Source organism: Nicotiana tabacum, chromosome 19 (assembly GCF_000715075.1).
Source record: "Nicotiana tabacum cultivar K326 chromosome 19, ASM71507v2, whole genome shotgun sequence".
Lineage (NCBI taxonomy): Eukaryota > Viridiplantae > Streptophyta > Magnoliopsida > Solanales > Solanaceae > Nicotiana > Nicotiana tabacum.
In genome coordinates, this window is record NC_134098.1 from 140261024 (window position 1) to 140275998 (window position 14975).

At 36.6% G+C, this 14975-nt stretch overlaps 1 protein-coding gene across 1 annotated transcript; it reads right to left on the reverse strand.

The window, feature by feature from the left end:
• Positions 1-2394: 2394 nt before the first annotated feature.
• On the reverse strand, positions 2395-14214 carry LOC107786239 (T-complex protein 1 subunit alpha). Its single transcript, XM_075238773.1, has 17 exons — positions 13921-14214; positions 13753-13817; positions 12233-12322; positions 12054-12140; positions 11888-11947; positions 11733-11783; positions 9548-9643; positions 8590-8655; positions 8170-8387; positions 7526-7622; positions 6820-6906; positions 5807-5941; positions 5503-5607; positions 4862-4990; positions 4665-4768; positions 2842-2932; positions 2395-2766 (listed from the first exon to the last, which is right to left on the reverse strand). The coding sequence occupies exons 1-17, from the start codon at positions 13991-13993 to the stop codon at positions 2683-2685; spliced, it is 1638 nt and encodes a 545-aa protein (XP_075094874.1). The 5' UTR covers positions 13994-14214; the 3' UTR covers positions 2395-2682.
• Positions 14215-14975: the final 761 nt, after the last annotated feature.

A 14975-nucleotide genomic window follows, 5' to 3' on the forward strand; every position in this document is an offset into this window, starting at 1 on the left:
TGAAATATTAAGTGGTGTTTTGGTGCAGCTCATTGTAAAAAGTAATTACAAATAACTCTTTTTGATTGGTATGGTTTAATTGTATGAGAAAAATAGGAATTAACATGTTATAATATGTCAAACTATAGTGAAATATAAAAAAATTTATACTGTCAATATACATTAAGTTAAATCCATTCGTAAAACTTTTTTTGGTCTTTTCTCTGACACTTTAAGATACAAGTGGGTAAAACAGTACCACGGTATATTTTTAGGCATCACAGTTTTATTCTTCTCGATAGACTATAATGTTCGCAACATTTGATGTCATTATACTATAAAGAACAACTGAATCAGTGTTCAATTCAGGTCAGGATTTGGTTAAATTAAATAAAACTGTAAGGGTTCGGTTAAATAAAATAAAACTGCCTCCCTTACACAGTTCCTTTCAGATAATTAAAGTGCTAGGAATATGAGACATAGATGTACATACATTGCATCCCTCCTATTCTTACTGAACAAAATAATCGAAGTTATAGATCCTTTCCCTTCTTCTATCCTCCCGGTGATTGAGCCAGGATTTTCACAAAGGAATATCAAAATATAAAAAATTAAACACACAAAGCCAATGGAATTTAACATATAATATAGATGCATAAAATAAAAAAATTTACTTAACAATACAGTGTAATTTCCCGATGAAAGGTGTTAGTTGACTGACACCCCTTGATTAAACGTGGCTCCGCGCACGGATACTCCACCACAGAGCATAATGTCTAACAACGCATACGCTTATAAAGAATTTTTATATTATTGGTATATTTTAACAAGTAACAAATCTCATTTTTCAGGTAATTACTAATTTTACATAAAAAAAAATGTCATTTGTGCTCAAGTATGAGCAGAGAACACACACACAAATACCATGCGAGAGACCATACGTTAATAAGGCAGGCAAATTCACGTGTGCCCATATGGAGAAGTCATTATTTTCTGAGTTTCAAGTTGACCTTCTACTATTTAGCAAGTGCTCTAATACATAAAACAATGGCCTCTGCACAAACTTCCTCTCGTATAGAAACAAGAAAAGAAAACGAAGTGCCTATCCTTTTCTTTTTCTATTTATACAGATGGAATTGCAAGCAACACAAAGGTCAAACGAGCTTAGTTTCTCTCAACTTGACAACGAAGATTTACAGAAAGAGCAATTTTTTTCAAGAGTACTTTATCTTTGCTTTAAAGTAGAGGGCTTCAGTTTACAGCAGTAACTACCAGAGGATCCCTCCAACTCTAAGTACGCATCAATTTTACTGCAGAATAGATAGAAATAGAAAAGAAAAAAACTGCAATAGAAATATCTCTGGATAATTTAAACTAATACGTCGAGGATCGATCTCAAAAGAGTCATGGAGAACAGAATCCACAATATAACAAAAGAGGGTTCAGCTTCTTCTTATTAAGCAGCATAATACAAGAAGTTCAATTGTTTCCCTCTTATCTGATTTATTAGTGGTATTAATAATCAACGATTAACTATTTTCCTAGCTTAATTTGTAATGGTGTACAGATTTTGAAAAGAAAAAAAAAACATGTCGTATGTGTACAGAGGGTAATAAATCATCCCATGGTTCTCCATAAAATATATGAAAAAGGAAAAGAAATTTAGCGCATGATTCAAATATAACCAGTACATGATCTTCAATATACTGCAGAAAAATACTAAAGGCAAAATGCATAACCACTGGCTATGTAGAGAAGTAAAACACATGATACAGAGAAAAACTCATCGACAACAACGGATGTTGCTTCTTTTTTCCTGATAACTTAGTTACTATCCTATGTTAATTATGTTACCCACACAGTTTTTATTCCTTTTTTCAACTATCCAAATTCAGAAGGAATGTGCGCTTATCATTTTTATGTTCAAAGGGTACTCATAAAAAAATAGAGACAGTTCATACCAAGCTTGATAAGAAAGAAAAGATGAATTGCAACCGCAGAATTGAGAAGTAGCATTTCACAAAATGAAATTCAACTGTGCCATTATAATGAACCCAAATATTGAACCAGTCAAGTGCTTCAAGTGTCTACCTTCAACTTCAAGAATGGCAAGAGAAGCATGTTCACCTCCACTACACCCCCCCCCCCCCCAAAAAAAGGAACATCATTCCCTAGTTGCACAGGTCCAATAGCTATCGCGGCTGCCGTTATTCTTGTTTTACAAATTCAATTTTAGGACTTCCACAGTTTATCCTTCCGTCGTGATGGTGTTTGCAATTTGTAGGGACATAATATTATCTTTGGCATCAATAACATTCGGCACACTAAATATAAATGACATTCTGTATAGTTCTTTAGTCAAAGTACCATGTGAAATTGGTTGCATATTATATGATAATCTAAACACCACAAGGATAGACCAGCTAAAAACAAAACTTCCACTTCACCGATTCAGTATTCTAAAAAGAATTTTTACTTTAAATTTTCCTACACAGTGTTAACAAGGCTCTTTCATATTAAACTCACAACAAAGTACAAGATTAAGGAATGATTTCACGGGATAAAGGAAAAACCCATTCTGAATCGACAAAAGCTGGTGGGATCAATTCTCAAAACGGCAATGCAAAATGCAACATATCTATTGTAAGTCCAAACCAATCGTATTAGCTCCATTAGCACAAGTCCAGATCTATATGCTGCTGCCTAATCATCGTTCTGGCTCTCATCTTTGACAAGCCTTATCATGTCATCGATTCTCAGAATAGTAATAGCTGCTTCCGTAGCAAACTGGTACGAAATTACATAGTATTAGAAAGGACATAACCTAAAACTCAGAAGATCAGCATTCTAGTGCAGATTTACCTGTATTATTTTTACTTTGCTCATTGCAGGCTCAATCACTCCAGCTTCCAAGTTATTTCGCACAGTGCCCTTTGCTAGATCCAGTCCCATGCTGTATAAAGCAACAAAACCAGATTATAAAAGCTCGTGGGAAGGATTGACAGATACATCAATTAATAGCATTCATTAGATTCAGCAGTGTTCAACATCCATCTAACAGAGAAGCACGATCTGTAGACCCCAAACAAAGTTATAAAAAGCAAAAGGCATAAGAGAGACATTTTCATTCTGGTGAAGGGACGGATAAATACCTCAAGAATAAGCTGAAGCTTTTAAGATCCCTTTTATTAATGCCACTTTAAACTTTTTGGGACACTAATCCAGAAGCTTAAGATTGGTGCAAACTCTAGATAGCACAAATATTTTGGGGCTAATAGTTAGCTCACAACTATAAGCTGGTTAGTACAGAAACATGGCCAACCCATTAGTACCTTACCCTAGGATCAGCTAAAAATTCGCAGCAAATATTTAATTAGTACAAGAAGCTGCCACTGCTTCGAGTCAATTTTCTGTCCCTACTTAAACCATGAGATGGGTAGAAGTTGAAGATTGGTCTCTGATTATTATAACATGTGGAGTTTTTCCTGTTGAGCACTGCCACTGACGAGTCAGGTATAATATTGAACCCTACCACCACCAGAGATAGAATTTAGGGATTTAAATGTTATGAGTTTGCATATGAAATTCCATCGCATTAGTTTTTAATTGTTAGAATAAGAAATCATCATGAGAGTACAGATTTTCAATTAGGGTTCATGAGAAATAACATCACTTCAATCTTAAAATTGATTTCAACTTTCAATTAATCAACCATAAAGAATTAATTGCATAATTCAATTCCAACTTTCAATTAATCAACCATAAAGAATTAATTGCATAATTCAATTCCAAATTTAATTGCTTTAGTAACTGTACTAGGAGAGTAAAACAGATAAGCAAATAAAAAATTTAAATCACAAAGCAGAAGATAACTCGTACACTATTAGAAGAAAGAGCCATTACTTACAGAAAAAGAAGATGAAAGAAGTTAAACCAAAAAAAGCAGCTGCAGGAAATAGAAGCAGTCGAAGACCAGTGGTTACAAACTTAAGAATAAGAAAGTGACGACCCCCCAAAAAAACCAAAGTGTACATGACATTAATATGACAAGTGGCCTTATTTGTTTCCTTCTTTTCGTCGTCTTGTTTTTCATCTACTAATATAAAATTCAAAGAATGAACAACTTCCCAATCCCCTTGCACCTTCTGTCTAAGGAACACACAGTTATGTGCTTCTCCAATATACCCCCGCTTTACATCGCTCCTTTGCTTCCCAAAAGATCAACAACCTCTAACGCACGTGCTTCTCCAACACACCTTCGTTTTGCATCACTACATCGCTGTAATAAGCGATAAAGCAATGGCTTCAACAACACTGCTGAAACCAACAACACACTCTTCTTTAGTTTCCTGTTCTTTCAGCAATTTTCTCTATCTGATCTAAAGGTCCTCAACACATGCATAATGCAGCCAAAGGCACGCCTTGTGGGGTAAAGAATACACCTCATAGAAGCTGTGCCTCTTCCGAATCTACTCGAGGCAATCATCCATCCGTTCGCTCAAGGAACTCCTCGCGAATGTTAAGAATTGTGACACAAGGATCTCCAAACAAACCCAACAACCAGATTCTTATGAAACTAAAAACTTGAAATCCTAGTAACATGAAAAGCATACTTGAAAAGTAGTGCATCAACTTGTTGAAGCCTTGACCAAACGACACAAAGATATACAGATTCCAAAGAATACCTTGATAGATGCTTCTTATCAGCTTTGGTTTGTGCAAGGTAGTGACATGAACGTAGTTTAGATACCAAGTCACTGGAATCTTTTGCAGCATTATTTGCAAGAACCTGCACCAGAAGAAATTCACCAAATCTTGATCATAGAACATACAAGTGGTACAAGGGCATCGGCCATTTTTGTTATATACAACTAGCAAGGACCTTAGGTATGACAAGTAAGGATTCAGCAAATTGTGCAATAGCCAGCTGCTCCCTTGACCCAAGGGTAGTAGCTAGGTACTCCAAGTAGACACATAAAGCAGCCTCAACAGCCCCACCACCAGCAACAACCTGTTTTACCAGTTACCAACTGATCAGGCATTTATAATTTCACTACTTCTTTCTATAGCAAAGAGAAAATGAAGATTATGGTAGTAAATTTACTCCATGGCCAAGTGAAATTATTGTGCTGGAAGATATCCACAAGCAACGTACAGCAACTAGCAGTAAAAAATCAGAATGTACAGTTCTCCTTATCAAAGTATAAGGCCATTGAAGTACCATAGACTGTTAAACTATTTTTAAAATATGGAGTTACACCCCTAATCACTACCATGTAACGACACTAGTACATTAGTTCATCAAACAAGTTAAAATGATTATCCTTTCTTTTGGATAAGGAAGTTAAACTGATAATCTACACCTATTCTAGTTCTAAACATAGTATAACAAGTATAAGAGAATAAGCTTCCCTACAGCAAGCTTATAAATTTCAACACGCCTCGCATAACCTGTTATCTGTACAATTTGGATCAATGTAAACACTGACAACTGCATTCAGAAAAGTGGATGCAAGAACTTACAGTTGTTGACTCAAGTGTTCTCTTCACAATGCATAAAGCATCATGGAGGGCCCTCTCCATCTCATCAAGCATAAAGTCATTTGCACCTCTAAGTATTAATGAAACCTGATAAAGCAGCAGGTCAATCCATATTCATAACCTTTGAGTTTCAACACAAACTTCATTTTGGAAAGAAAAGATACATCAGAAGAGCCACAATAAGAGTCACAAGAAAAACTGCAAGAATAGCCTCAAACTATTGTGCAGTTTCAAACAGGTAATCAGAACATCTAAAATAAACTCAAAATTCAGTGCAACTACTTACCGAACTTGAGTTTTTGGTTCCTTTTACCATAATCACATCATCATCAGCAATCCGCTCCTCCACTACCTCCTCAGCATGTCCAAGAAGTGATGGTTCAAAAGTTTCTTCTCCTTCCATATCCGCAAATGTTGAGACCTGTATAGCAGCAATATATGAGCACCATGCCATGTTCACAGATATGATTATGGTAATTACCAGTAATTGTTGTTGTTACATGCCCAAAATCATCGCCACTATCCTACTCATAGTATTGCTTCTCTTTAGTTCCGCAACCCCCTACTGGGGGGCCAGCAGCTATTTGAAGTGAAGACAGCTTATCATATACTGCTTTCATAAGGTAAGAGATTTGATGTCCTCCCAATGGGAATACAGTTACTCCAAATATCGTAAACCAAGTAAGAACTCACTGAAAGTAGGTTATATTCATTCTTCTTGATCCTAACTCCATTCAATTAGAAATCTCTAACCTTTTTGTCCTTCATATGATACTCCACTTGCTCATCTTAATTATCAACGCTATAATAGAATTCCATAGAGCAAGTCTATCTCAGATTACAAGGTCTTTATTTTTATTTTTTTTTTGTGTGTGTGTGTGTGGGGGGGGGGGGGGGGGGTTACCTATGCTTATGATATCCTGCTCTAAATGTTTCTCAGCACTTTCTTGGAGCTATGTTGATAGTATATGCGGATTACAAGATAGCACTGTCTGCACAAGTTTAATCTTTTTCGACATGACCATGAAAAAGTGCATGCTAACACTAGGTATCACCAAATAATTAGAACAGTTTTTTCCAGTCTGATTTTAGTACAACCTTAACTTCGTAGAAGGATTAAGAATACTTGTAACAGCAATAAGAGGCGGGGTGTAATTTTCCAAACTAACAACTGAGGTTGCTCCAGTTGGAAGAGCACTCCACGTCAAACCAAGAGGTTGGGAGTTTGAAACACTAAGAGAGCAAAGCAAGAAACAGCCAATAAAAGCAAAAATTCCCAGATCAGTCTAGTGAACATACCACAGTTGCGCCGGTTGCCTTGGCAACATGGCGCAAATCCTCTTTGCGTACACGTCTAACTGCAATGGCACCAGCTTCCACAAAGTACTGAAACAGAAAAACATGAAATTAGACCTAACTGCACCAGCTTCCGCAATCACACTTTTTTCCAGATCAGACGCTTTTGCAATCATACTTTAGAGAGAAGTACCAAGAAACCAAAAGAAGTAGCCAAGATGGAATTTGTTCTGCAGAGATAAGTTATTGCTAAGTAAAGGCCGGCTATAGATGTTGCTAGCTAAACAACATTTCAAAAAAAAAAATGCTGCCATGACCGCCACATATACATCCACAACAAGAGCCAAATATTTTTTACTATTTTAGTTTTTTTAGAAGGTAACTAAGTTAATAAAGAAAGAGCTAAAAAAATTATCTGCACCAAAAGAGCTAATTGTTTGCAAGGATACTGACATCACAGCAAAAGCCACCAGTGATTCGACATTTCAATGCAGCTAAGTCGTTTGCAAGATACTGGCTCAATGAGGGTGCTAGTTATCAAGAACGTGCCAGGAAAGATAAAGAGAACCACTAGACCTTTGTTACCCTTTCAAAGAAAGCTCAAGTATGAGCTCAGAGGTACCTAAGACGAACTAATTCTCAACAGAGTATAGAGCATTTGAAGGAGACATCAAACCATGAAAAGAAACAATTAAATTTAACAACTTGCCTTCAGTGCCATGTCATCAATCCCTTTTGAAGTCAGGACCACATTGGCTCCCGCACTCAAAAGTTTCTGAATCCGTTCTTTTGTCATGTCAGCTTCTCTGTAAACATAAATCTACATTAGGGCTGAATTACAACATGCTGCTGTGGTTTAACCAATATGCTGTAAATCATAGCTACAGAATGGCATGGGTTATCCCAGGTAATATCAAGGAGATACCATTGTGCAATCATTAAAGACAAGACGGTTATGTCAAAAATAGCACATTTCCTCTTCTAAATAGCATGCATCTTTGCCTTCATCTCTCGTTCGGCACCAGCAATAAGATACACAATGTACTATGTGGTAGGGAGTAAGATACCAAACATTTAAACTGTCACACACATGTTGGAAATTCACATATAAATGTAGCAAATATTCTAAAACTCAAGGCCCACGGTAACATTTCCAAATATAATTTTCCAGCACCCACAAGTTGAGTGAGAATTACTAATTTGGAAATATCATGGCCATATGAATCAAATATTAGCTTGCTTACTTGCTATTCTTTGGCTTCAGTTATGAGAAGTTGACAAGTACAAAGATGTATTGATGCTAACACATTGGTAGCAACAGAATAGACTGAATGGCCCCATTAGAACAATCACCTTTGGCGAATCCTTTCAAGCTCTCGAGGATCAGTTACCAATACTTGAACGCCCATCTGCATTTTTGTCTTTTGAAGATTGAAATCAAGACAAGCAATCCGTGCAGGCGAAACTCTCAGTGGCATTCCTTGGGCAGCACGGCCAGTATTCAGAGCATAACCCTTCAATAGATAGCTATCTTTTGCACTTTTCCCGTGTGCTTTAAGTAAATTAATACCCTGGATAGAAATAAAGTTTGATTTACATTAGTTCTAGGTCTAGATGTCAAAATAGGGGAATCTAAAGAATCAAACTGCACATAATTAGTTTACCAGACCATAGTTGTTCTAATGTGCTTCCAGATTCAAAAAGATACAGAGAAGACCCTCCCAATAAAATTCCTTTAGTATCAGAAGAAGTTTTCTTGAACGAACAACTCACCTTGATAGGATATTTAATTTCACCCCTCGCATTAGTCATCTTGACTGCCTGTACTGCTTCAACAACCTACAAATACACCAACGGCTAAGGCATTATGGTATGTGGGAATGACGTCTCACAAAAAATATAGATACAAAAGACTGTTTGACAGTAAAACGCATTTGGTTATATAATTTAGTTGCACATATATGATAAAGTTTCGACATTAGAACAGGAATAGCAACCAAAAAGATCTTCACATGCTGACTTTACATATGTATGAGAAATTAAGCAGGGAGCAAGCATACAAGTGCTAAGCAAGTATAGTTGTGGTCCTATTAGCCAACAACAACAGAATCGTTATTTTTAAAATTTTAAAAAGAAGCTTTTTTCCAATAATTATGTTCTTAATCATGCAAGCTCAAACAGGACAAGAAATTAATTTTCCCTCAGTGTTCCTCTCTTTTCCCATCAAAACCATACAAATTGTCTGTAAGCAAAGTATGAGAATGTTATTAACCAGAAAGCATACATATCATGAGTCGGGAATTAATTGCCTAAAGGCAGCAACATCAAAGAGACAATAACCTGAGGTCAGACGAAAGCAGGTAATAAAACCAAACTATTACATAACACATCCATGAGTTTTTATGTTCTGCAAATGGAGATCGCAGACAAGGTTTCAGATTAAACAGGTTCACAAAAGTCATCGGTTGTATTTAGCCATATGGGAGAGGGCAGGGCTAGAGAATTTTCCTGTTAGCACAAAACGATAATATTACCAAGAATAGTCCAGACTAAGTCAATAGAAGATTAAGTTTCTTAGGTTGTTTGATGAAATCTACAGTTGTATACTGACAATGCTGGATGCAACATTAATTAAATTGATTTGAATAATCAAAAAACTTATCCTTTGGTTTTTTCATGAATGGGCACAGTTGATTTAATCAAGATAACCCAATTGCAATGAACACCATACCATATTAGCAAAGAAGTCACTATCAGCTGCTATCAACTTTGATGACATGCTTGTCTTGGCACAGTTTACAAGAGAATCTTTTCCAAGTTTATCAACCTGAAAAACAGTAGACGGACCGGTTAGGATCATCAACTGCATAAACATAGTTGTCAAAGGTGAAAATGTTGATATGCACCAAGGTCTGCTAGGGTTTGAAGCAAAAAGCGCACTTAATACATTAGTTTTTTTTATCAATGAAAGGCTTTAATAAAGAATAAAAATAAACATATATATGAAAAATTATTTATAGATGACATAGTTTTGATTGATGAGTCGCGAGCCGGTGTTAACGAGAGGCTGGAGGTTTGGAGACATGCTCTTGAGTCTAAGGGTTTCAAGCTGAGCAGGACGAAGACGGAATACCTGGAGTGTAAGTTCAGCGCTGAGCCAGGGGAAGTGGGCGTGGATGTGAGGCTTGATTCGCAGGCCATCCCAAGAAGAGGCAGCTTCAAGTACCTTGGTTCGGTTATCCAGGGGGGAGGGGAGATCGACGAGGATGTCACACACCGTATTGGGGTAGGATGGATGAAATGGAGGTTAGCATCTGGAGTCTTGTGTGACAAGAGAGTGCCACCGATACTCAAAGGCAAAATCTATAAAGCGGTGGTTAGACTGGCCATGATGTATGGGGCTGAGTGTTGGCCCGTTAAGAACTCACATATACAGAAGATGAAAGTAGCAGAAATGAGGATGTTGCGGTGGATGTGCGGACACACTAGGATAGATAAGATTAGGAATGATGATAATCGAGAGAAGGTGCACGTGGCTCCCATTGATGACAAGATGCGGGAAGCGAGGCTTAGATGGTTCGGACATGTTCAGAGGAGAAGTCCAGATGCTCCGGTACGGAGGTGTGAGCGGCTGGTTGTGGAGGGCACGAGAGGAGGTAGAGGGCGATCTAAAAAGTATTCGGGAGAGATGATCAGGGAGGATATGGCGAAACTCCAGATTTTCGAGGACATGACACTTGATAGGAAGATGATGTAGAGGTCGAGTATAAGGGTTGTAGGTTAGGAGGTAGTTGAGTCGTGCCTTACTTTGTACCATTGTGGGACTAGCCATGTAGGGTTTTTGTCTAAGATAGCTAGTGGCAATGTTGTGTCTTACTATTTCGTTTTTCAGTGCAGGTCCTATTTACTAGCTATCCCTTTTGCTTTGCATCTTTCTTCTGGATTTCATGGTGTTCCTATTTTTCTTATGATTGTTACGGTGATACTAATATTGTATCCCTTTGCTTTGCATCTTTTTTCTGGATTTCATGGTGTTCTTATTTTTCCTATGATTGTTGTGGTGATACTGATACTAATATTGTCTCCTTTTGTCCTTTTGACTTTTTTGTTTTCTTGAGCCGAGGGTATTTCGGAAACAGCCTCCCTAGGGGTAAAGTCTGCGTACACACTACCCTCCCCATACACCATAAGTGGGATTTTACTGGGTGGTTGTTGTTGTTATATGAAAAAATATTTATAGACAACGAATAACTATTAGACATAAGAATTGAAAAAAACTAAAATTGATTAATATTTATGAAGTAAAAACACATAAGCCAAGTTAAACTCTAGATTTCTGGTTTAGATGTTAAGATGTAGTTATAAGTATCAGGAACTAGTTTTCTAATGCTAAAACCTAAAGATTCATTTATACCATATCCTTCACAACTTTAATATCACTTTGCCAATGATACTTTTGTCTAATGTTGTGCTCTTAACAACAGAGTCGTGGGAGATGAGCGACAAGTGCCTTAGCGCCTTGGCACTTGCACTAAAGCACCACCTAAGCAAGGCAAAACGTTCAACCTAGGGTTCACCTATATAAGGGTTAAGCAAATTGAGCCTTTAACACAATAATGCAGTAGATCGAAAGCCTTGTCCATGCTTTCAACCTAATACAATATAGGATTAACTGCTTCTTACACCTTACCAATGACAAAAATTACGAGAAGCACAAAACTGCAAGTGCACCCTGTTAGTGATGAGACTCAACCTTAATATTCATAAATTTCAGAAAATGTCCTTTTCTCATAAGGTCGGCAAGGTATATTCCACATTTCAAAGATAATGCCAGCTAGATTAGCATTTAAATGAACTACTTCATAGGTGGCAGATAAATCAGCATAATACGCAGGCCAGAGACCAGGAATCATTACCTTAACAGCCAACTTTTCTTCGACATATTTGCACGCTTCCCTCATTGCTAGCTGCCAGAAATAAGTGCAATATAATATTAGAAAGGCAATTTGCAAGAGAAAAAGATTGTCATTATTCTTTGTTAGTTGCATGTGAAATGAATGCAGATAGTTACCCTATATCCACTGATTATCGAGGTCGGGTGAATTTTGTGCCTCACCAACTCATTTGCTCCCTGCAAATATTAACACAGAGAACATCAACAGAAACTGTGAGCACTAAATACTTGAATTTGAAATACTTAGGGAAGTTCCTGCATTGCAATAGATCTGCAAGAATACCTTAAGCAACTCTGCAGCTATAATAACGACTGAGGTTGTTCCATCACCAACTTCTCGATCTTGGAGTTCAGCCAACTCAACAAGAACCTATGAGATATTGCATTACAATGGTCCATAACTTCTTTCAAAGAGTTTATACATTAAGCCTACGTGAGAAAATAGACGTTTCATGTGGTTACCTTGGCAGCTGGATGCTCAACTTCTAACATCCTCAGAATTGTGGCACCATCATTAGTAATTGTTACGTCGCCAATATCATCAACAAGCATCTGAGATTCATATCAATACCAGTGAGTCAACAATCAATTGACCATTCAAACACCAAATGTATGAAAATTTTCCCTTAAAATGTTGAACTAAAAACCATTTTGTTCCTTTCTTTAATAAGACAGACCCAATTGTTCTTTACAATATCTCCAAAACCTTTCAAGCCGATGGATACGTGCATCACAAACTCTATGAGTTCTTCTAACAGACAGAAGTCAGAAATTTTGAAAGATGGTGACTGATAACAATCACTCCGGCTCCTAGATAACAGGACAAATAGAAACATGACGGGAATTAAGATAATTAATTCGATAAATTCAAATACTAATAAGTATCATCCAATCCATATTTTAAGATATTAAAAAAGTTTCTAGAGCATACACATCATGTTCAGTGTCAAATATAAAGGATTTGGTTGGTAAGTGATTGTCCAGCTCGCACCAGCCTTGCTACTTTATATTAAAATCCATCTCCAGATTACAAAACTAAGCTTACTCCTGACGTCCAAGGTAAAGATGATCACAGAGCAGATTATTCTGTCAAGAATTTATGCCACTTCACCGAAGTCTGACATGTGATAGTTTTGGTACTAAATGTTTAAGAGCATCTTTCTACATCTATTATGACTCTCATAAATCAGTGCATTAAGCTTCAGGTTTAATTCTCAACTTAATATTAGCCCACCACTTTTTACCCAAGTGCAAATGCTTATAAACCCAACATACGCTTGAACAGAGGATTTACTCATACCATACTGAACCTGCCTAACGGATTAATTGATAGATATAGGGAAAACTGCTCGCAGTATGGACAGTGCTTAGCAAATATTCTCACTTACCTTTTTGTTATTTTCCTCAAATCAATCCTATAAAGACAAACAAACTTGCTAAAAGATAACAGCCACTCAAGAGGCTGGCCAGCCAGCTCAAGATAAAATGTTACGTTAAATTATATTTCTTGGCAGAATTTTACAGATACAGAGAACCTGCTTTTGCATAAACTCTTCCAAAGTGCTTGGCAGAATTATCCATAAGTGTAAATATGCTAATTAGCTCTAACTTTAGCATCTATAGATTCCCCCTGAAACACTTGCAGGGCAAAATGGAGAGTGCTAGCCATAGAGAAGACTAAACCATAAAAAAGCAAGTCAACTAAAACACAAAATGATAAATTATTTCCTCCGTCCCAAACTAGTTGGCTTGACAGTAATAAGGCTTAATATTCTATTCCTCTACATTTGAACCAGTTTCATTCCAATACTCAATAATTTATCTTTTAAGTTAGAAATTCTTATCTAAAAACCCTAACTAGGAACATCCTCCAACCAGATATATAATTACAAAGAAGAGAGCAAGATCGTAAATTTGACAAGTAACGCAATACACCACAAGTACACAAACACACACAATAAGTGGGGAAAGGAGAAACAGACCTTATCGAGGCCAACAGGTCCAAGCGAGGATTTGACAATGTTAGCAACTGCTTGACATGCAGTCACTGAAATCCCAAAATACAACACACACAATCACTACTTAACTAGAAAACAAAACCAATAAATGTATAGAAAAAAAAAAGGCTCCGAGATTAGACGGTACGCTACCATTTTGGGTGCGAACATCCTGACCGGACTGGCGGTCGCCGGAAATATCAAGAGTTTGTCCTTGATACGCCATTTAAGACTGAGTATGTGGCCGGAAAAGTGATGAGAATGTTGGAAATGTGAGAAGATCGAGCACGAGAAAAAACCCTAGATCGGGTTATAGAGTGAAAAGAGCGCAGATTCTCGAAGAATGCGAAAGCCTTTTTGTACTGTGGGAATGTTCAGTACAAAATGTGGAGAAGCTAAGTGGGGGGACTACTGCTCGTTCATAAGGGTTTTAGGTTTGTGCCCTTGAGAATAATGTTTGGCCCTAATGGTTCTTTTTTCTTTTCTTTTCTTTTTCTTTTTGAGTTTCTAAACATATAATAAAAATATAAAAATAGATATTGCCAATTTTTAAGTTTAGGTTGAAAAATATTCATTTTACAATGTGGTCAAGTTTTTCAACTTCAATTTGAAACAGAAAATTTAATATTTGATAAACTAGTTTGAAGATATTTTTAAGTAAAATAATAATTTTCACTTATAAAATTTTATTTTTTTTAAGTTAAACTCATATCGAGCCATAACTTCAACTTCTAAATACTTTTTTTTTTACTTCAACTTTTGATACTCTTCTTTTTTCAAATTTTAACCAAATATTATCCAAATACCTACTTAAAAAACTTTTTAGAAAATAAAAAAGCAATTAACATGCTCATTTTTCTTTTTTGGGGGTCAAACATTATATTATATTAAAAACTAATTAGTTGTCTATTACATGTAGATGTTGTGGTGTACCGGCCACAGCCACAAACAAAGAGTAGTCTACTGCTACATTGAAAATATTGTAGTCCTTTGTCTTTCTTTCAAAAATAGTTCCTAGGATGTCGGACCATAGTATTTCATTGACAAACATCGGAGGAACTACCAAAAAGTTTGTTCATGTTCCTGCCTACTTCCCTGCTTCCTTTGCTAGCTTGCCCGCCATCCTAATTGCCTCTCTGTAGACTAGATATGTAAGCCTTGTGTTGTGCACTGGCATGTATGCCTAATATTATTGTTTGTCTTTGTTA